The 24781-nt window shown below is 39.4% G+C and overlaps 2 protein-coding genes across 3 annotated transcripts; one reads left to right on the plus strand and one right to left on the minus strand.

The window, feature by feature from the left end:
- The first annotated feature begins 306 nt into the window (after positions 1-306).
- On the plus strand, positions 307-4884 carry LOC124139056 (glycoprotein 3-alpha-L-fucosyltransferase A-like). Of its 2 annotated transcripts, none has more exons than XM_046506044.2 (2): positions 307-360; positions 2286-4884. In XM_046506044.2, exon 2 carries the CDS (start codon positions 2407-2409, stop codon positions 3508-3510), a length of 1104 nt encoding a protein of 367 aa, XP_046362000.1. In that variant the 5' UTR covers positions 307-360; positions 2286-2406; the 3' UTR covers positions 3511-4884. The 2 variants fall into 2 exon arrangements, with proteins under 2 accessions (XP_046362000.1, XP_046361992.1); XM_046506036.2 differs by lacking the exon at positions 307-360 and adding an exon at positions 371-789.
- A 10232-nt stretch (positions 4885-15116) lies between these two features.
- LOC125384158 lies at positions 15117-15644 on the minus strand. Its single transcript, XM_048402640.1, has one exon. The coding sequence runs from the start codon at positions 15642-15644 to the stop codon at positions 15117-15119; it is 528 nt and encodes a 175-aa protein (XP_048258597.1).
- Positions 15645-24781: the final 9137 nt, after the last annotated feature.

Below are 24781 nucleotides of genomic sequence, written 5' to 3' on the forward strand. Positions count from 1 at the left end.
CGTGCAATGGGAAATGTACGACTGTCGGTGACTTTCTTCGCAATCAGTCGGAACATAACCATCCACCTGAAGATGAAACCAGAGTGACCTTTGTCAGCAATCTTCGTAAAAGAGCGCGAGAAGAAACCACACAGATGCAGGCATTGTACGAGCAGCAAGTCACTCAAGTAGATGAAATGTTAAATATAATATTAAAGTATCTATTTAAAACTGCTTTGCTTTGTTTGTCATATCTTATCTGGACTATTCCATTTTAAAGTCTGAGGTAACAAGCATAAGGATTAGTGTGCACTCAACCGTTTAAAGTGTTGTTATAAGCTGTCTAACTATTGGGACGTCTAACTAATGGGAGGACACCGGGTAGAGTTCACAATTGTTTATTCAAATGTTATTTCATGTTATTTCATTGTCATTCTAGGTTGTTGTTTGTACGGGGCCCTTGTGTCGCATGGTATATCCACAGTCGAGACGCTCATTCAAGGGTGAAGGGTGTGGTCTACGTGTTTTCTTATTATGTCCCCCTCAAAGGATTGTGATTGTTACCTGGATTGCTTTTTGGATTCAATATAATAGGAAGCAGGATATGTGGTTGCCACCGACCCACTTACACTGCAGTGGACGGAGTTGTGGACTGACTTTCAGCGATTGCGCCGTCGTTGTGTCGGTCACGGACTGTAAACACAGTATTCTAGTTATCAGCTGGGTATATGATAGTGCCGTCAGAACATTCAGTGTATTAGTTCGACAGTTCGGTCTCATGATGGGTAGTTCCTGTATTGGGCGTCAACTGTGAGTACATGTGTATTTTAAATATATCTGGGGCTTCCGTGTCTGCAACAAACACGTGCAACTTCAGCTATATGTAATCATTTGCTATGTGTTGAGAGATTTGTCAAGGAATTCTAGGTATTCAAACACGCCGTGGGGTAGAAAATGGGTTAGCGTACCGGAAGACATGGGGGGTGGGGGGTGGGGGTAAATTTGAATCATAGCATGGATGTAAGTGTACGACATGACATGGGGTAAATGACGGGGTTTTATACCGGTAAGAGTCAGGGAGTCGTGATTTAACCGACGCTTTGAACAGTATTTCAGTTTTATCACAGCGCGCCAGCTTGATGTGGGAGGGAAGCCCGAATTTATACAGACCCTGCACGTTTACCACTTCGTTGACACGCACAAAAATGTGGGTCGACAAGGCCACCCCGTATACCCGATTGTAATGGTGAGGTGAGATGGGGTTTAACGTCGCGTTCAAGAATGTTGCACTTATATAGCGACGTGTATGTACGTGTGAGTATATGTGGCTGCTTGGACTAGTCCAGACTGATGTCGATTTATAGTGCTAGCCCACTGAGATACCATGCCGCAGTTTAACATGAATACCCCCCTCAGACTAAGTACCCTGACTCCGATCCGACCAATCCTTGTTTTAGCCCCTAATGCCGAGCGCTAGGCATGGTAACAACAAGTATCAACCTTTAACGTATTTTGGTATGAAGCAACCGGGAATCGAACTCTCGACCTTCTGGTCTCTTGGCGGACGCTCTACCACTAGACCACGGAGGCGGTCTGATTTAAATGACAGATAGGGCTGGGAAAGAAAGTTTTTAACGTGGCGTTGACGATGATTTCACCCATGTACTGACGTGTACACACGCGTCTGTGTGGCTTCTTGTCCGGATTTATGCCGTTTTTTATAGTGATAGCCCACTGAGATACCCTACTGATAACATGGATACCCCACTCAGGCATATATACTGACCCCGAGCGGAACAGTCGTTGTATTATGCAGGGTAACAAGTAACGTCTTTTAACGTATGATGGTATCAGGCGATCAGGGGATCGAACAACCAAGCTTCCGCTCTCTGAGTTAGCAGGCTATCCACTTCATCACGGGCCATACTGGTCCATACTTGTAATGGGACACGTGAAGATCTGGGGTAGAAAATGTTTAGCAACCCATGCTTACCGTAAAAAGCGACTATGATTGTCATAAGAGGCGACTAATGGGATCAAGTGGCCAGGCTCGCTGCCTAGGTTGATGTATGTCATCGTATCCCAATTGCGTGAATCGATGCTCATAATGTCAATCACTTAATTGTCTGGGCCAGACTCGATTATTTACAGACCGCCGTCATATAGCTGGAATATTGCTGAGTGCGGCGTTAAACAACAAACAAAGCAAACAATACTGGTAATGGATGTTCCCCCTGTCATTACATACGATCGTATCTAACATGTCTGTTGGTATATCAATCCATGTTTTGTTTACCCATTCGCAGGTCATGTTTGTTGGTAGCAGCCTTTATCCTGCTGCTGGTGTATTCGGCTCCTATATATCACCTCATCAAAGTATATTTTCTCAAACAGCGTAGTCTGGTCCCTGTACAATATACGGGAGTGATGGGAAGGACGATTTTCCGTAATGAGACACGCAATAAGAAGGACCAAGTATCAATGCATAATCTCAAGACAGTTCAGTTTGATTTGACAAAACCTGACACACGTGAACACGAAACGTCGTCCATAAGGCCTAACATTGGAAAGAAGGGACATCCACACAAATTGCTAGTCTGGCATATGATTCCAAGTCGTCATAAGCATTACAATGCCCATCATGTGAAGTGCAAGCATTACACGTGCATATTCTCTTCCAATACTTCGTATATACCGGAAGCAGATGCCGTCATTGTTGATGTGTTCTTGCTGTCAAGACACCGAAGCAAAGAAGTACCACTAAGATCTAGTCCAGACCAGGTGTGGATACTCTTTGCTCAAGAACCATGGGCTAACTACAGATCTCTTTTTCCTGCACAAAATTGGAATGGTATTTTTAACTGGACACTCACATATCAGCGTCATTCTGATTTCTGGGTACCCTACGGCGTTCTGAGGTACCAACGGAGTCAGAAACAACCGGACTGGAATAAGCTCATGAAACTGAAGACAAAGAAGGTCCTGTGGCTCGTAGGTAATTGTAAAGCACGGAGTAAAAGAGAAGAATACGTTGAAGAGTTGAAGAAGTATATCCCTGTCGATATTGTCGGACGTTGTGGGAGGTCCAACGTAAACTGTACTTCCGGAAATATAACGGATGAAGATAAATGTTTGGAACAGTATAAGTTTTATCTGTCTTTTGAAAGTACTCTTTGTAAAGATTATGTGACAGAAAAGTTTTTCAAGACATTTCAAAGGGATCGTCATATCATTCCTATAGTTCGTGGCAATGGTGATTATGCAAAACATTATCCTAAAGACACGTACCTGAACACAGCTGACTTCCGGTCCCCTAAAGATCTGGCTGCGCATCTTTTATATCTGGATAAGAACTCCACTGCCTACCTTGACCTTCTCAAAACACATGCGCTGTATAGACATCACAGTGCGGGAAGAAAGATATGCGAGATGTGTATAAGTCTCAACACCCTAGACCAACATAGAAAGTCGTACCCCGATATCTCGGGGTGGATGGACAGATGTGACAACGTGACAGATCTACATTGGTAAAACTATATACGTCAACAGTTGACTGGGTCAGTGAGAGGAGCCGACGCCGATGTATATTTAACAGGATATTTGAATAGAAAACATGTCTACCTACAAAACGAAATAATTTGAGAGGCACTGACGAACATCGTTCCATTGATATTCACATGAAGCTCCATACTAAAAGTTTTTTTTGTTTTTTTAGTGTGTGTGCTGTTTTTGTTATTTTGTTGATGGTGGTGGTGTTTTACGCCGCACTCAGCAATATTCCAGCTTTATGACGGCGTCTTGTAAATACTCGAGTATGGACCAGGGCCTTGTCCCGCAAACTTCGACTCTGTTAATGTATGGGAATAACGGTCATCTTATGCGATTAGAAATTAAAATACTGGGTATCCAGAATATCACCGACGTTAGGGGTCCAATGTGGCTCCTAAATGTTGAAACCTCTACCAGCGCTTAAGGTGCAAATATTGGTGCAAATTGGCCATATAGAAACGTGCTACAACACCTGTTAAAGCAAATCAGGTAAGGGAGATCAATTAGTGTTTCAATTTATTTTTCCATAGGTTAAATAACGAGGAGGCTTAAAAACGTGCAGTCCCAGTCGTTACAGAATTACAATATAGCAGGTATTTACTGAAGCTCCAGTAAAATGATCACTTTTTTAAAATAGTCTTCTTGAGACAAACGGTAGTATAATAATATCCTGTATGAGGTAAGAAAGTTGCTGACTACTTGATAAAAAAAGAAATTGGCATTTAATATAGAAACCTAGAATAGAGAAATCAATAGGTTGCATTTTATGCGTTTTATTTCGGGTACTGCACCATGTTATCCTTGATATATCTTGGTTGAACCCACTCAAGCCGGGTTGCCAGAAATGTGGTAACCTCGGTTGATTCAGCCACTCCAATTTTAATAATCGAACGCACTTTTTACTGTTTCTGTATGACACTTACAGACAATGACACCGATGAAAACGTTGCATTTTCGCTCAGTGGCCCGACACATTTGTCCATATCAATATGAGCCTGTGGTTAGTCAAGATAGTCTTGACAGCAGCGAGGTAGATCTATTGCGTGAAGTCGATCGATGGGATGTCAACACTGAAACGCTACTGAACACAAACTGGAAAGTTTTCAAATTTGCAACGTGTAACATTCATTTAGATGTTGAGCAGAAAACCCCATTTGTGTGATCTAATGTATAACCGGGGAGGGAAACACATTTTCTCAATATGAGTATATACACTTCCTCATCCTTCCTATCACTGTTTCATAGTATTTCATGATGATGTGAAAATACTAAGGAATAGTAAATCTATTATTCAAAAAATCAAACGTATTAAGCGCTATCCTCACTTTTCTGAATAAAATGAATGTTAATCGATTATTTATGTTTGTTGTCATGTAAAATGTGCCAGGTGTATATGACGCATTGTTGTCATGTAAAATGTGCCAGGTGTATATGACGCATTGTTGTCATGTAAAATGTGCCAGGTGTATATGACGCATTGTTGTCATGTAAAATGTGCCAGGTGTATATGACGCATTGTTGTCATGTAAAATATGCCAGGTGTACATGACGCATTGTTGTCATGTAAAATGTGCCAGGTGTATATGACGCATTGTTGTCATGTAAAATGTGCCAGGTGTATATGACGCATTGTTGTCATGTAAAATGTGCCAGGTGTATATGACGCATTGTTGTCATGTAAAATGTGCCAGGTGTATATGACGCATTGTTGTCATGTAAAATGTGCCAGGTGTAGATGACGCTTACCATTGTCAAAGCATTGTTCATTGTGTTGTCTTTATGCCAAACATTTAGCCTAGGGCTTAAGCTAAAAAAAATTTCTATAGAAATGAATGTTTGTGTTGTGTTTATTGTCTAGTGATTGTGGTCAGTTAATACTGCCGTTTAAAAAGTTGTAATAATATGTACTTCATTCATCAACAGAGAGATGTTAGTGGCTAGTCTTGTTAAAAAACATCCACCATTATACATGGTCTACCATATATGAGAGAGATATATATACAAACGAAGAATAAAATAAACATAGACAATTTATTTAACAACAAATAAATGAAATAAAACTGACAATAATACATTCAAATATTCCTGTCACATAATTTCTAAAAATATGTATCCCACATTAACTTAACGCCAGCTTTTTGTCACACAACCGGTTTGAAAAAAAAAACATGGGTCCGCCTCTGACTGATAATCGGTAATAAACATACATACAGTAAACTACGGTTATAACGAACTCGAAGGGACCACTTATTTTAGTTCGCAATAACCGTAGTTCGTTATAAGCATATATACAGCATTTATAAGACAAATGGTCGGGACTAAAAAATTAGTTCGTTATATCGGTCAGTTCGTTATAAGCGTGTTCATTATAAACGTAGTTTACTGTACAATAAAACAAAAATGACAAACAAACATTTATTTCACATAGTCATTAACCTGAAAAGCATTCCCAAGGCAAAAACTAAAACAATTTCTTAAACATCTTCATTTATACTAGTTATATCAAAAAGGTGTATATAATATACGTGCTGGTGAGTATTAACCATTGTTGTATTAATATTAAAATTCAGTTTTGCTCTCGGATTTCCGTAACACTTGTTACATTTGTTTGATGAACAAGTAAACCCCACCGCAACACAATACCCCATTTCGTGTCTTTCATACACCGAAAATAACAGAAAATTCTTGGCATGTAGATTAATGCAATGCAAACAAAGAGAAATGGCGGGCGTCTCTCAATTTTGGCGTCATAGCTCCATTTCGTTCTGTAGCCGGGATTTCGCTATGCATACACGCTGGTTGTGTGTTCAGGGCAGTTGTCTGTTTCTTTTTATATTACAAAATAGTAATTTAAAGACGCAGCCGTTACTAAATCCCTCGGATCTAATTCAGGTATTGACGGCTGGTATTTAATCTCGCTGTACAATTTCAATATATAATCAATATGCTTTCGTCCTTTCCCTTACACACCTGGATCACGTCACTAGGCTTCACGACTGCTGTGCTTTAGAGAGTGAAGTAACCGACACTAGTCTTAATGGTTGGTTGGTTTGTTGTTTTACGCCGCATTCAGCAATATTCCAGGTATATGACGGCGGTCTGTAAATAATCGAATCTGGACCAGGCAATCCAGTGATTGATATCATGAGCATCGATCAACGCAATTGAGATCGATGACATGCTTCAACCAAGTCAGCGAGCCTGACCACCTGATCCCGTTTGTCGCCTCTTACGACAAGCATACTAGTCTTGATGAACTGATTTACTTTGTAATCTCCCAAACACACACACACACATGCCCAACGGATCCCCTGAAAACATGCGTTTCTGGTTTGGGGTAGTATTTACTACCATGTTGAAAATGACTGGTGTAAGATGTTTCACTATGTTTATGTGGTACCTAGAACGTCCTGGCCAATAGTACAAATGATACATGTACGGGAGTTAGCGTTGGCCAGGTGGGCAAATGGTATACATATACTGAACCAAATTAAAAACATTTTAACATTTTGACCAGTTATCATTGTGGGCCCTTATTGTGTATTTAAACAGTAATGGCCACGTATTGTCTTCAGATAACAGCCGTTTTTGTGCAGGTTAATCGATCAAAATCATGTGCACACCACTGTAGTGGCAAAAGCTGTTTTTCATGTGCAACTGGTCACGTGGCCATAATACCGCGCGTGTTTTCAGCCATACTTGTTAGCAGTCATTAACAAAAAAAGAAAAACACAAGAAAACATAAGTCTTTACGGCCATTTGTCATACCACGCCTTTCAAATGTGCAACGTGAACGTGCCATCGGCATGTTGCAGACGGGAACGTCCGTAGCTGAAGTCGCAAGGACGATGGGTTGTAGTCGACGGACTGTTTATGATTTACAGACGCGTCTACAGCAAACAGGTACCACCGCTAATCGGCCCTCGGCCAGGTCGACCACGTGTGACGTCACATGCAGAGGATCGTCAGATTGTCTTACGTCACCTCCGTAACCGATTTTTGACGGCTACATCAACCAGAAATGAACTGTTTAGGGGTAGACTGAGTGCGCAAACTGTTCGAAACCGTCTGGGAACTGCTCACCTTCAAGCACGACGGCCATACTGCGGGCCGATTCTGACTCAATTACACAGACGTCAACTTCAATTGTAGGCACAGCGACACTTACGATGGACTCAGAGGAATTGGAATCAAGTCGTCTTCAATGATGAATCCCGATTTAATCTTCGATTTGCTGATAGTAGGGCGAGGGTGTGGAGGCGCCGTCATGAACGTTACGCCCAGTGTTGTGTACAGGAAGTTGACAGATTTCGAGGCGGAAGTGTCATGGTGTGGGGTGCTTTCTGTGGCAATGCACGTTCCAGGCTTCTTGTCATCCGTGGCAACCTCAATGCTGCTTACCGCGACCAGGTACTGGCACCAGATCTTCCAACACGACAATGCCAGACCCCACACAGCAATTTTGACAAGGAAATTCCTTCAGAATGCGGGAGTCAACGTCATGGACTGGCCGTCAAGGTCTCCCGACCTCAATCCCATCGAACACGTCTGGGATGCTTTGGCAGAAGTCTGCGCACTCTCCAGAACCAACCACAGAATTTGCAAGATCTTGGCACCATTTTGCAGCAACAATGGCGTCGTCTTCCCAATCCTGTGTTCACAAGCATCACAAGGTCCATGCGGAGGCGTTGTGTGGCAGTTGTCAACGCACACGATGGCCATACACGCTACTGAACTTGTGTGCCATCAGATTCTCGTGCTTGGGACTTTTTAAACTGTTGATGTTATTACCGAATAAATGGAACAAATTATGGTTACCACCGTTAATTAAAATCCTTCTTTGGACATTAATGATTAAAAATTCTCTGATACATTTGTCCGTTTTATATCATATATTGGATTACTTTTAAAAATGTGAAGTTTTTATAAGAGAACAGCTGGTTATATTTCGTTCGAGAAATATTTGACATTTACACATTTAAAAACACGTATTAAGAAAAGCTTTCGATTTCTTGTATGATATGGACAGACCTAATGGAACTCATTTTGTCTTTTACTGCGTGATAATTACATTTGTTGCATTTCAGTAATTTTATAAGTCAGTATTGGCGTTGTCAAAATAATAAAAATATTCGGCACATATACACAAGATACGAATAGGAACGTTATCTCAAGTCGAAGATTTCTGGTTCTGGTATCGAGGTATGTAGAATGATGCTTAGGCAATGATATTTGGAATTGTATATTCTAGCATCTTTGTTTTAAACATTATATAAAAAGAAATATATTTACTGTGCCGGGACCTTGGATAAATATGTCTGTTTTGGTACCAAATCTACTCAAAAACCTTATATAAAAAGAAATATATTTCCACAATCTTTCATGATCAAAACATGAAAATCATAAAGCAGTAAATAGTTCCAGAAGAGGTGCAGGGACCCATCACTCCAAAACCATATACATACATCGACTGCTTTATTTTGTTACTTGTTGTTCCCCTGTCTGGCGCTCGGCATTAAGGGGTCAAAACAAGGACTGGTCAGCTCGGAGTCAGTTTACTGTGAGTGGGGTATTCATGTTAAACAGTGGCGTTGTATCTCAGTGGACTAGCACTATAAAATGATAATATCTTCATATGTCCGGACTAACACACACACACTAACACACACACACACACACACACACACACACACACACACACACACACACACACACACACACTGACACTGGCTGACATGTATGTTTAAGAAATCTCTTTTCTACATTCTTCCATATGTGTAACCAACAATTCCCAATCATATATTAATACAAATGTAGTGTACTATCCAACATTGTAGAAGCAACCTTATGAGAAATAGACAGACAATTCTACAAATATTTCAAAACGGAAAAGAGAGTCTTCATTAACAGATTATTTAGTGCTCTTTATCTGTCCACCATTTTTGCGTAAAATGAAGGACTTGCCTAAGTCAAACACCATTGGTTCCGGTAACATTTCAACATATCAAGTTTCGAAACCACGATCATAGGTTTCTGGCTCACCTCAGAGACGCAAGTTGCGGCGCCTGGGTCCCATGCCACACCCCTCACCCCACCACCCTCATCACTCCTTACACAGTGACAGAGATACGATTAGGAATATCCTTAGACGTTTTTAATAATCTTTCCGACTTTCACATGTGTCCATCCAGCCGGAGATATCGGGGTACGAATTTCTATGTTGGTCTAGGGTGTGGAGACTAATACACATCTCGTAGCTATTTGATTTGAAAGGAACCTTTTCATACTGCGCATGTGTTTTGAGAAGGTCAAGGTAGGCAGATGTGTTCTTATTCAGATATGAAAGATGCGCAGCCAGATCTTTAGGGGACCGGAAGTCAGCTGTGTTCAGGTACGTGTCTTTGGGATAATGTTTTGCATAATCACCATTGCCACGAACTACAGGAATGATATGACGGTCATTTTGAAAAGTCTTCAAAAACTTCTCGGTGACATAATCTTTACAAAAAGTACTTTCAAACGACAGGTAAAACTTATATTGTCTGTAACAGCTGTCTTCATTTCCATCCACAGTGCATTTGGGCCTCCCACAATGCCCGATAATATCGACTGGGATATACTTCTTTAACTCATCCACGTATTGCATTCTGTTGCTCGAACCTCCACAATTACTTACGAACCACAATACCTTCTTTGTCTTCAGTCTCATGACTTGATTCCAATTAATCGTCCTCAACTTCTGTCGTCTTCTCAGATATCCGTAGGTCGCATGGAAATCAGATTTTCTCTCATATGTATAGGTCCAGTTGAAAACGCTGTTCCAGTTCTCACCTGGAAACTGATTGCGGTAGTTTGACCATGGTTCCTGAGTAAAGAATACCCACATCTGGTCCGGATGAATTCGCAATGGCGTCTCCTTGATGGAGGTCCTCGTCACAACCCAAGCATGAAATACAACAGCGTCTGCTTCGTGTAGATATGACGTGTTTGTGGAGAATATACACGTGTAACGCCCACACTTTACGTTTTGTGCATTGTATTGTTTCCAATGGACTTTAGTTTTATACCAGACAATCAGTTTGTCTGTATGACCATTACGACTGTTCGAAGTGACGGGAGACTTTATGTCTCGTTGAACTGTCTTGATATCAAGTCCATATAGTGGCTGGTTTGACAGTTTATGGTCCATTGTTTCATCGAACCCTTCTGTATTCTTATCATTGAATAAATATTTTTGGAAGAGGTAATATGTGAGTACATAAGATGCTTGCATGATGATGAATCCACCCAAAAGCATGGAATATCTGAAAAGAAAAAAACAAAAAATATTTTTATCCATCAACTTCAGTTATAGCAAATCATGAAAAGTTTCATTATGTTATAAATTAAGTGCATTGGATTTGTGTTCAACTGTTTATATGTATTGCAATAAACAAACATCAGCATGAGTTAGAATAGGTGAGGTTCCGAATTCACTCAAAGTGGCGTTAAACTTAAACAACCACTCAAAATGCACGTCTCAAATATACACAAAGAGGTGAGGTGAAATTGGATTGACGTCGCGTCCAAGATTATTGCACTTATATAGCGACGTGCATGTACGTGTGTGTTTGGGTTTGTGTGGCTGCTTGTACTAGTCCGGACTGATGCCGATTTATAGTGCTAGCTCACTGAAATACTATGCCGCAGTTTAACATGAATACCCCACTCTGACACAGTATACTGACTCCGATCCGACCAGTCCTTGTTTTAGCCCCTTAAAGCCGAGCGCAAGACAGGGTAAAAACAAGTACCATCTTTTAACGTCTTTTGGTATGAAGCGGCCGGGGATCGAACCCCGGACCTTCCGCTCTCCGGGCGGAAACTCTGACACTAGACCCCGGAGGCGGTCCATATACTATAAGAGAACATTGAGGCAGTGCAGCAAAGTCACGCGACTAAAGGTGAGGTGTAGAGAAGTTTTCTCAGGCATATCAAATTGGCCAGGTCTGAGGCAAGAGGAAAACCTGAAAAACCAGTGTGGTTTCATGATGCAGGGAATCCAAATATATCATTTTAAGAACACGATCATCTAAATAAGTAATAATAATTCTTATATAAAAACAATGCTTGATACAATTGAAATATTTCGTAAACGCGGATAACTGTTAATATGATATGACTTGAAATTTGTTTTATGATACTTTGTGGTTGGAATAGTTCACAAAACACAATTGTCCTGAATTAAGTTTGAATACAACTAACAACAAAAAGGCGACATAAGGCACAGCATAGCCATAGTTTTTTCATACTAAGCTACATGGACTTATATTTTTAATCAGCTTGACTTTGATTTACCAAAGCTACACATTCGTGGAATGCCAAATAAATTGTACGCAATTATGATTATGATGTGAGTATCTTAATTTGTACTACTAATAACAATACATTTCCTTTCGATATATGCGGAAATAACTGAAAAGAAATTATTGAAGATATCAAAAATAAGAATTTTAGGACTGATTTTGGTAATACATAAATAATGAATCAATGAATAAGGCCTGAATAGTGAACATGCCGATCCTTAATTATGTGGATAAATACAGGACATTACTGTGACAGCCGCATCACCAAATAACATTGTATTACATATTTAAAAACAGCTGTTTATTACACTCGGGAAAATTTTTTTTCCCTTATTCTCTGGTCTTGGTGTGTTTCCCTTATACTTGGTCTAGCCTGCGAATGCAGTGAATTAATCGGATGAAGATATATTCTGTTCTGTGATTTCGAACTGTAATAACGCATTATCAACTTTTCCTTGAAGGACAAGAAAACGGTTTCAGCAGTAACCCGAATGGATATGATAATCGAGGACGTGCGTGCACAAGAGCGGACAACCCTGTATGTGTAGTTAAATAGTAAATCTTAAACTATGAGGGTTGACTGATAAATTCTTAGCCTCACACAGAAGGATTTGCGTCGAAGTGAAATCATTTGCTGTGAACATTACATGACGAATGGGAAAAAGTAACTGTACCTAAAGTATTTTAAGTTCAGTAAACATATATCTGTTGTGAAATTAAATAATGCATCTTTAAATACATATTCATGAAGACATCTCCACGATTAAACAATTTTATTTTAAAAGCCATATAAAGACAGCCTATTTTATACAAAGCATGAAGATGAAATATGTGATTATTGTATGTTCTTATACAAACCGTTTTCCACGAACCATGGCCACACCAGAAGGTATTCGCTGTCGGTATGAATGCAACCGAACAACTACATTTAAACGTATTAAGCGAGCCAGACTAGGTGTGGTCAGGTCAATCTGTATGGATTTAATAATTAATATCTGTCAAGCAGGTATGTGTTAATCGATCAGAATGAAATAAAACGTATTTTCCCCTGAGTGAAATATCGATATTTATGTTTTCAGATAAATAGAATACATTGTATTTCATTTCTAAGTGCTTAATATATAAATAATCTCAATGTCTCGTGAACTTTCTATGGTATCTAACCTCGCTTTCGCTCGACCAGATACCACAGAAAGTCCACTCGTTTCGTAAAAATGGTATCTAACGAGAATGAGTGTAGTATTCTCTATTGATAGTTCTGGTACAGAAATTCGTCATTCGACACTGTTTTGTGTTTTAATATAATAAAACTATTAATTGTGATGTGCAAAGAAATTAATTTTTTAAGAAACCACGTTCGTGACTTTATTAATAAAAAAATACAGAGTAAAAAGCTTACAACTGAGGTAACAGATTTACAAATAGCAACGTCATAGAACACGATATAGGATGACGTCAGAAGCAAAAAACGTGACGCCAATGACGTCACATTGCAAGATAATATAAGGTCTCCTTCGTCGGGCAGTTAATGGAAGACCTCGGGCTTCTACAAACGATAATGCCCTGAAAAAAAGCGTTTCCGTTATTATAGATAAAATGGATGGAACTTTTTATCAACTAAAAAGAAACAACACTATCGGGTTTGAAACATTTACTGCAATCAACACGAATGTCACTGACCCACTTTTACAAATATGGAAACGTCATAGAACAAACCAGATGACGTCACCTAACAACGGGCGTGATAATGGCCCGTCGTCAAGCAAAATGAGGGCATTATCAAGTTACAGTGGCCCGCTCATTTCTGATAACATGCGGGCGGTTTAATGATAATTCTATCCATTTTAGCTATAATAGATAGCAGCCCGTCGTAAGGGGAAAGCGGACTGCTATCAAGTTACAGTGGACCGCAGATTTCAGATAACATGCGGGGATTTTTAGGATAATGCTATCCATTTTAGCTATAATATATTAAATGTTCACATTTAGTGCATTATATATAGAGAATCTCACCCGAGTTGATAAAAGTGGGAAAACTCCGAGGCTCGCCGAGGATTTTTTCCACTTTTATCAACGAGTGTTGATATATTTGATATCAAAAGACACGAGGGTGAGATTTTATTTATCATCCAACATCATTCTTCCAATTTTTTCAGTTTGTAGACAGTAATAAGCAGTGTCTTAAGTGTAAAAAGTACTGCTTACAGCTTCAGTAGCAGAGCCATTAGTGATGTCATTTGATTGTGACGTCATGGTAACCAATGTCGTCACAATGGTCTGCAAAGCATTGTGATGCAATTTCATTGCAGCGATATCTACAGTGTAGATATCGCTTGATCTCACCCAAGCGATATCTCCTGTGGGAGCCAGTTTTGGACGATAAATAGAGGATATTTAATGTGTTTTCTCAAATACCACTTTTATCTCATCGAGTGAAGTGGGGAGAGTCTAATATTTTCACGAGTGACGCAGTCACGAGTGAAAATATTAGACTCTCCCCACTTCACGAGATGAGATAAAAGTGGTATTTGAGAAAACACATTGAATTTTGTATTTATAATATACATGTTTTATTTTTATTACTTGCAATTTATATATTTTTTCGAAAACAGTGAATGAAATATAGTTCGTGAATACAACTAGCCCTGTTAATATATGTTATGTGAAATATATCATTTCATATCGAGTATTAAGTTCCGTGGACATTTTTGTTTGTCATAATTAAACATTCCTGTTTAAATTGAAAACAGAAATCATTTTTAAATAGCGATTATTTCATTGGCGTAGGAATACATAAACAGTTAGAACTGTGACCATGTCGAACGATCAGCTGAGCTCTCTCCAGGCTTACAAAATCCGCCAAATTTGATCAAATGTTCTCACAGATAAGTATGAAAGTTGACATAAACACAGTTATAGAACCCCGAACATTTTAACTGAAACATTGTTGCTTGCTGTCATGAATTAAATTAGGAAAGTTCAATTCTCGGAAAATTCAAGCGGGTGCTTGCTACAGGCCGGCAAAGCCACATTTCGAAAATAGATAGCCCAAATTGATGTGGCTCTCGCGGCAATGGTTATGGTTGCGTGATTGTATAATGTGGCTCTCGCGGCTATGCTGTCAAAACATTCTTTGTGATTCTAACAGGTTACCGTATATAACAAAACAAGTCTTGTTTTCTCATTTTTTTATTCAACAAGGATAACATATTCATCAACACTTTACATTGATGAATATGAATATCATAATGGATTTAATGTCATTACTGCAGATGAAAGAAGGTCGCCCACGTGGTCAGCATATTCCATCTCACTCAGGTGTTTTTTCGGGAGTTGGATCTTGAGGGACGCAATACGTGCATCGATTGCCTTGTACTTCTTTCTTCGTGAAGGTTCTGACCACTGGTGAGAGAGTCTCAGGACTGCAACCTCTTTGAGTGACTGCTCTCGCTGAAATAGCTTCACTACCTCGTAGATGTTCGGGTGGCACTTCTTGGCAAGTTTCTTTATCTTGGTGTGCCACCCTTCCAGGTGATTGTTGGTACGGTGGCATTGGTTTTCGAAATGGTTCCAAATCTCTGGCATGAAGGCCCCTCCTTGAACCCAACTGAAGGCAGTCACTTTAGGGCCAGCAGGAGAGTCAGCAATGGCATCAAGCCACACATCATCCACTTTGTTACGAGGTACTAGAGGGAGGGCAGCAGCTCTTCTCATCAGCTTCTTCGCCTCCTCATCTTCCTTATAGACCATCCCCAGACAATCTTTCTGCATTCTCCCCCAGATACATTGGGTGAAGTGAAAGAAACACCCTCTAACTAATGTCCCAGGAAATACATCAGTCACGGCATTGTGAGCTGCACGTTCAAAGTCCAACTTAATTGTAAGTGGAGCAAACTCTAGACATCCTCTACTAGCAAAATCGCATAGGTACTGAAACATGTTGACATAACACTCTTTTGTTCGATTTGACAACAAACAATAAACTAATGGAAACATATGGCCAAACACCTCAGCATGTAAACAATAAATCTGATCAAACAACTTGGGACAGGCATAAAATGTACCATCACAAAATACAATGTCTGCAGTACACAAATGTTCAATGTTCTTGTCTGTAGTGAAGATTTAAATGTGGGACACTCATATAAAGGTATCGGTAATCGGATTAATTAATTACCCGCTAGAATAGGTGAAATGCACTCAGCTGAAAATGTGGCTCTACCGGCAATAGCCATTTCTGAAATGTGGCTCTCCCGGCTAGACACCCTTCTCGCCTCGGCGGTATGTCTCGCTGTCGCCAGTTGTGCCTAATGTCTGGCGAAGGATGTCCGGCGCAAGAGTGATATTAACATTGCCATAGATGTTATTTCCAGACATCAGACTCGTCATAGAGTTCCTGTGGTCTGTTGAAGAGAAGTTATGCACCTGCGGTTGAGACAGTTAAAGGTTGACCTTTTTTTTAAAAAGGTACTTATTTTGTGTCCTATTTTAAGTGATAAGCACAATCTCATGAAAAAATTTGCACGCATACTTTGTCCACACTGGTATAGATTATAGATTATGTTAGATTATATGTGCACATCTGGTACACGCCTTATAAAACCAAAGTATTAAGCAGGATGATTAGTTTGACAAAAAATATAAAATGACTATCTAGAAACGTAAAATGTATGGATCCAGGATCTGTAGGTTTACATATCAATATCAATATTTCAGAGAGGCCTATTTCAAAGTGGAACAGTTAGGTAGATGGTACTATTAAGACTGAAGTATAATCATGGCTTTTGATGTTGGAAATTATTAAATGATATTGCAGTATGTTGGAGAATATGGAATGGTATTGTAGTATGATGGAGGATATTGAATGGTATTGCAGTATTATGGAGAATATGGAAGGAATTTGTAGTAGTGTGTAGTATGTTGGAGAATGTGGAATGGTATTGCAGTATGATGGAGAATATGGAAGAATATTGTAGTAGCGTGTAGTATGTTGGAGAATGTGGAATGGTATTGAGTATGATGGAGAATATGGAAGAATATTGTAGTAGCGTGTAGTATAAAGGAGAATATGGAATGGTATTGCAGTATGGTGGATAATATGGAAGGATATTGTAGTAGCGTGTAGTATGTTGGAGAATACGGAATGGTATTGCAGTATGATGGAGAATATGGAAGGATATTGTAGTAGCGTGTAGTATGTTGGAGAATGTGGAATTGTATTGTAGTATGATGGAGAATATGGAAGGATATTGTAGTAGCGTGTAGTATAATGGAGAATATGGGGTGAGTGAGTGAGTTGGGTTTAACGCCGCTTTTAACAGTATTCCAGTTATATCGCGGCGTTGGAGAACATGGAAGGATATTGTAGTGTGTTGGAGAACATGGAAGGATATTATAGTGTGTTTGACAATACGGAATGGTATTGTAGTGTGTTGGACAATACGGGATGGTATTGTAGTGTGTTGGACAATACGGGATGGTATTATAGTGTGTTGGACAATGCGGGATGGTATTATAGTGTGTTGGACAATACGGGATGGTATTATAGTGTGTTGGACAATACGGGATGGTATTGTAGTGTGTTGGACAATACGGGATGGTATTGCAGTGTGTTGGACAATACGGGATGGTATTATAGTGTGTTGGACAATACGGGATGGTATTGTAGTGTGTTGGACAATACGGGATGGTCTTGTAGTGTGTTGGACAATACGGGATGGTATTATAGTGTGTTTGACAATACGGGATGGTATTGTAGTGTGTTGGACAATACGGGATGGTATTGTAGTGTGTTCGACAATACGGGATGGTATTATAGTGTGTTGGACAATACGGGATGGTATTGTAGTGTGTTCGACAATACGGGATGGTATTGTAGTGTGTTGGACAATACGGGATGGTATTGTAGTGTGTTTGACAATACGGGATGGTATTATAGTGTGTTGGACAATACGGGATGGTATTGTAGTGTGTTGGACAATACAGGATGGTATTGTAGTGTGTTGGACAATACGGGATGGTATTGTAGTGTGTTGGACAATGCGGGATGGTATTTTAGTGTGTTGGACAATACGGGATGGTATTATAGTGTGTGCTGGACAATACGGGATGGTATTATAGTGTGTTGGAAAATACAGGATGGTATTGTAGTGTGTTGGAGAATGCGGGATGGTATTATAGTGTGTTGGACAATACGGGATGGTATTATAGTGTGTTGGACAATACGGGATGGTATTGTAGTGTGTTGGACAATACGGGATGGTATTATAGTGTGTTGGACAATACGGGATGGTATTGAAGTGTGTTGGACAATACGGGATGGTCTTGTAGTGTGTTGGACAAAACGGGAGGGTATTATAGTGTGTTTGACAATACGGGATGATATTGTAGTGTGTTGGACAATGCGGGATGATATTATAGTGTGTTGGACAATACGGGATGGTATTATAGTTTGTTGGACAATACGGAATGGTATTGTAGTGTGTTTGACAATACGGGATGGTATTGTAGTGTGTTGGACAATACGGGATGGTGTTATAGTGTGTTGGACAATACGGGATGGTATTATAGTGTGTTGGACAATACGGGATGGTATTGTAGTGTGTTGGACAATACTGGATGGTATTATAGTGTGTTGGACAATACGGGATGGTATTGTAGTGTGTTGGACAATACGGGATGGTATTGTAGTGTGTTGGACAATACGGGATGGTATTATAGTGTGTTGGACAATACGGGATGGTTTTGTAGTGTGTTGGACAATACGGGATGGTATTGTAGTGTGTTGGACAATACGGGATGGTATTGTAGTGTGTTGGACAATACGGGATGGTCTGGTAGTGTGTTGGACAATACGGGATGGAATTGTAGTGTGTTGGACAATACGGGATGGTATTGTAGTGTGTTGGACAATACGGGATGGTATTGTAGTGTGTTGGATAATACGGGATGGAATTGTAGTGTGTTGGACAATGCGGGATGGTATTGTAGTGTGTTGGGCAATACGGGATGGTATTGCAGTATTTTAGCTTTCTATGGTTGATAATACAGAACGACTTTATTTGTTACATTCTTTGTTCCAAACATATCATATCTGCCAGATGTGCCACTAAGTTTTCAGGCTATTTCCATAGGGATGTTTACATAGACAGCGTTCCGTGTTAGAGAAAAGCTATATACTTTTCCAATAGAGCGACTCTTTTTAGGTCATTTTATACCTAAATAGTTAAGGAAGGAGATGGTAACATTTCATACCCGTATTTTAAACTATTTCGATGCGAAAAATGCGAGTCTCCCAAATGTGCCACTAAGTTCTCAGGCTATTTCCATAGGGACGTTTGCATAGACAACCCCATGCTTAAGAGGGAAACTATATAGTTTCCCAAATCCGTTTTGGGTTTTTAATCATTTTCACTTAATTAATAAAATGTTTGTATTTTGATGTGCTTAATTTACTTGTTTGTAACTACTTTTGTGGCTCTTTTTATGCTTTTCATTATCAACATATATGTGCCTTACATACCCCAGATATACAATCACTACAAGTCTTCAGCAAATCTACAAGAAGTAAAATGAAAAAGTAGCTACTTTGAATAGAAAACACCATATTCACATCTTAATGTCCAATCTCATTAAAATCAAATCTTAGTTCTTGCTTCCGCTAAACAAAGATCTGAGGACATCCCAATACAGGTCACGTCAGACCGACCTTGCGCGAACTTTGACCAATCAGAAGGGAGCTTTCTCGTGCTTTACGGCACTAATTTCAAAATTAGCGAATACGCTTCGAAACATATTTTGACAAATTCTCGATTACAAATTTGAAACCTGAACAAAAGATCATTCTGGAATGGCTAATAGATGGTATAGACTGTGTGGATTCTGTCGTTTTACTCGTAACTATCGTTCAGAATACCCCGTGTTAAAGTTTTCGAGGTTGCATGATTAGAAATCACATTCCGACTGTCACTTTCATAATCTGGTAAGCAAAGCTCTGATTAGTCGGATAAAAGGTCGTTCTGACGTGACCCCTAATGGGATGTCTTCAGATCATTGTTTAGCGGTAGCGAGAACTAAGGTCTGATTTTAATGAGATTGCTTAATGTCGGATTTCTGAATTGAACACGTATTTAGCTATATCATCGATTTGAAGGTATTACATTATAATCATTCTTTTCCTAATTGTGATATGAAGCTATATGATTGTATAAGACAAAATCAATGGTTTTATGTATATACATAACAACTGTAATTATTAACAATGTATTTATTAAATAAACCCTTATCAACAACTCATTTATAATATGGCTGCAGTATGATGTATGTCAGGACTATTGTTTTGTTTTGTGTTCTTAATTTGCAATAAGTCAGCAAATCTGGGAAGTAAACATCCCAGGGGTTGTCTAATCAAATCTCAAATGGCTTTTTCTTTTTAAAAAAGAAACACTCATGTCAAAAAGCAGATGAATATAATCTTAATTGTCAGTGAGTGCGTGAGTGAGGTTTTACGCCGCTTTTATCAATATTCCAGCAATATCACGGCGGGAGACACCAGAAACGGGCATTCGTGACCAATTCGTGTTATTCCGGGACAAGCCGAATAGCGACTCGTGCCCCTCTCATGGCCATTTTTGCGACCGGGTTCAGTCTTAGCGCAAACGGGCATACCTAAAATAATTGTCAACTCGTTGCGTAATGGTTCACATACATTTCCCCATATATTATATATGCAATTTAAAGCACATCTGGACATGCGGAATTATACAGTATGATTGAGCACATTTAACTGTGTCTTGGGTATATTTTTACATGCAAGACATGTGAAATCAAAAATTATTTCTGAGGGATTCTTTGACGAAGAACATGAAATCAGACGCGCATTCTGATTGGTTTGTCGTATTTTCGCACATAACATTCATCGATAGGTTACGGAAAGGGGCGAGTGGTGACGAATGCAGAAACGGGCTTCACACATTGTACCCATGTCGGGAATCGAACCCGGGTCTTCGGCGTGACGAGCGAACGCTTTAACAACTAGGCTAACCGACCGGGCCTTATTGTCAGTAATAGTGGCGATTAAGTTGCTCTCAAGGAATATCAAGTGAATTTCATTGTTTTTCTGCGATTTTGTTTTGATAACTACCAACGCTTGGACATTTGTAGACAGATTTCAGAAGACGCCCAAGCTTCTGCATTGCATGACAGTGATTTGACGACAGAATCACTCTGTCAATCTGTGATTTCTATTTTACAGTAGGCAAATCATTCTACAATGACTGTTGTACCATACAACTCACTACATAAAAATCCCTATTCAAAATCTATAAACAAAACGCTTCATGTGAAGATTGGGAAATAATAAACGTTTGGGTATAAGTACTTCTTTTGGCAGAATCAAAAGTAACAACTGCAAATTATGTTTTTCAAACGATGTTTCAGAGGCTGAACCCGTGATGAGTTTGGACAGAATAATAACATGCATAAGATCAATTTTACAGGTTGTGGGTTATGCGGAAGAAGCATGATGTGACTAATTTTCTTGAATTACATGATAATCGTGTTTACCCTTGTAAGGCATTACATTGTTTACCAATATGTTGTATTTTATTAAGGTTTTATGATAAGTTTGCAACCATTTTTCTTATTTTGATTCCAATGAAAATTTGATCATTGGTAACATTGCATTACATTTGTAAATGACGGGCATACAATTAAAAAAAATACCCAAAGGTCAAACTACTGATCATATGAATCATATTATAGTAGCTTCGAGCGAAATAATCTGTTGCTCAGTTGGGTCATAAGATTATTTGATCAGATAAAATGCATTATAATACCAGAACACACCGATACTTTATATCTATGTTATATAATATGGTTATGTAATGATAGATGATGATGATTGATGACAAGCAATATTTGAATGCACGTGAAATTCAATTCCGATAATGAGTTGAATTTGTCTGAAATTGATGCATGTACATGACAGTTAGACTTAGAGCGTCTTTAATGCCACAATGAAACGTCTTAAAGAAACTACACTGTACTCAATTCACTTGGTCTACCATTCACATAGTTCTGAACTTTACCTGTTTTATTTGGCAGGTTTGATGACATTATAGGTGGAACTAATTGAATGTGAGGGGGGCACGGGTGACCCAGTCGTCTCAGGCGCCGCGATCCGCTGTGCAGAGTTACGTCCCTTGGGCACGCCAGAAACCTGTGATTGTGGGTTCCACGCCAGAAACCTATGATTGTGGGTTCGAATCCCGGTTCGCCCCGATTATGTTTCTAGGTTTGTCAGCACCTTACCCCATGCTCGAGGGTTTCGCCGAAGTGGTAAACGTCTGACACCTGCATCACTTTGGGCTTTCCTTACACATTATTAATAAGCTGACACGTCGTGACATAACTGGAATACTGTTAAAAGCGGCGTTAAACCAAACTCACTTTCTTGAATGTGGGATTGAATAATGTAAGTGCATTCCCAGCCGGAAGTAAAGAAAGTGTCGTCTGCTGTAGCTTGCTACAGACACATAAGGCAATTAATTATAGATTAATATCCGTCCTCGTCTTTATCAGGTCGAGCTGGGAGATTTGTTCATGTCAAGCTTCACTGGAGGGATTTTTCCGGGGCCGCAGCTGCAGTTTATTTAGAGATGTGGTATTAGATAAAGTAGGCCACCGGTGACTGAAAGCTAGATCTAATAATAGGTATCGTATTTAGGATGACCCAGGGTGGAGAAATGAAATAAAAACACGTAACAGAATTCAGTAGAAAAACACTGGAACATGTATGCTGAAACAGAAAAGTGTGCATAAATGTACTTAAATATAGGTGACGAGAGGGTGTTATATTTCAGGAGTTTTTGCCTGCTTGGAGAAGATTTGAAAAAAGTTCAATGTAACTATGAACCCCCCACAGTACAGACTTCCTAGGCCTAACTCCTCTTACCGTATGGTTAACTTTCGAAACAAAATTATAATACGAATGGACAGGGTGATATATAGTGTCTAGTATATACTAGACAAGTAATGTAACATGTGAACAAGTATGATAAATGTGAATAAGTCCAATAATAACTTAAACAAACTGTCAATGCTTTTGGAAAAAGCCTGTGAAAGTCTATGTCTCCTGTGCCCAGGTTCTGTCAGAATATGGGACAGTCCCGCCACAACATAGCTGCTGTTGAAAGGAAATATAACATATAACACAGTGATGTGGGTCAGCTCACTGACATTTTTTACTGGCACATGTGCCGATCAGTGGCATGAGCCTTCCCCATTGGACTAACATCTAGTCTCTGAAATGAACATATCGTACAGAAAACAGTTGTTCAGTTATCTTAATAAAAATATAACAAAAGGGAGCCCAGTTACTCTCTTCATTTCCTGATACTTCAGTAATCCAGACTTGCCCAACATTATAGACTTGCATTGGCTGTATTTGATATATATTTGTATCAGGGTCTGTAAGACAGACTACCTTCCCCATATGCCGGTAAGTATTTGCCGTCACGATACAAAAACATGTTCAGAGTATGATGTGTTTTTTGACGAATCAAAATGATGTCTTAGGACATATGACAAAACGTGGATTGCGGTGGAACACTTTATATAGATGGTTCCATCGTAATGAGAGTGGTGTGGGTTTTACAGTTAGTTGATCGAGTCGAACCTCGGTCGTTCCTGTCCTGGCTAGTTGTCTATTCAGAGATGGACTGAAGCTTGGTATCAAACCTTGTGTTGTGTTAATACTGGTATGTGTGTGCGCCGGTATATGACTGTGTATGTAGGTAATTAGGAGCAACAATCGTCGGACCAAGTGCTCCTTGACAAGGAAATGAGAGTTGCAGAGTAATATCTTTGACTGACCATGGTGACACGGAATGACAATACGCATAGGTACCTGGTACTTTGCCTTTCAGGTCATTGAAAGATAATGTTGAATTCAATTAGACCCCTGACTAAAATATGGCACAGCCTGGAAAATATCCACAGCTGACATAGACACTTGAAATGTTGGTTATTGTTGATAAATCAGCCTAGGACAAACTCATGCCTCGTTTAATAACCCTTACCCATAACATAATGTCACCCTATTGAAGGAGGTCTAATGCAGAAATAAAATATCTCTTGGCTTGTATCTAAGCGCCCCAAGTTTGCCTCCCAAGTCACACCAGGTCTACTTATCCTTACCCATATCATGCTTGAGCCCCCTCCATATCATTCATGTTCGGCTACATTGGAATCCTGAAATCTTTCTCCTTGTCTACGCCACACTCGGGCACAATGATCTGTGAAGTCTAGAAGGTATCTCGGTTCATCAATGAAAGGTACTGGAGCCCAAGCCGGTGCGTGCGTGACAATACACGTGAGCAGAAAACGAATTCTTTAGACTGTAATATTGGGATTCCCCGACATTCCGAAGTAATAAAAGTAGTCCTCTTCGGTAGGCGTGGACTAACTGTTTATATGCATAGGGGAAATTAAGGCAAGAACACGTGAACAATTTAGCTAATCAGAATGCAGGAATTACAATGAACACAACGATCATCAGATAGGAGAGTTTATCAAGAGGCTGCCTTGACATATAAGTGGGTGCAAATGTTGTAATTGTTAATAATTAAATGTAATATTATTTACTTGCAGCGTACAAGAAATAAATCTGTTATCACAGATTTGTAGGGTTTAGTTTACATTCTTGTACAAATTGGGCTTTCATGGGAAATTCTGCGGCAACGTACTTAATATAGAGGTTACAGCCTCTCTGCGGACACCGTATGAAACTAAAAGCACGAAACAACTGGAAATCAAACCGCATACACCAATTCACCAAATATTTAACATCATGCATTAATCTGTTGAACAGTAACACTAAATCACTAAATATCTTGACATCAAACAAC

The sequence above is a fragment of the Haliotis rufescens genome, unplaced genomic scaffold (genome assembly GCF_023055435.1).
Source record: "Haliotis rufescens isolate VD_foot unplaced genomic scaffold, xgHalRufe1.0.p SCAF_28, whole genome shotgun sequence".
In the NCBI taxonomy this organism is placed as follows: Eukaryota; Metazoa; Mollusca; class Gastropoda; order Lepetellida; family Haliotidae; genus Haliotis; species Haliotis rufescens.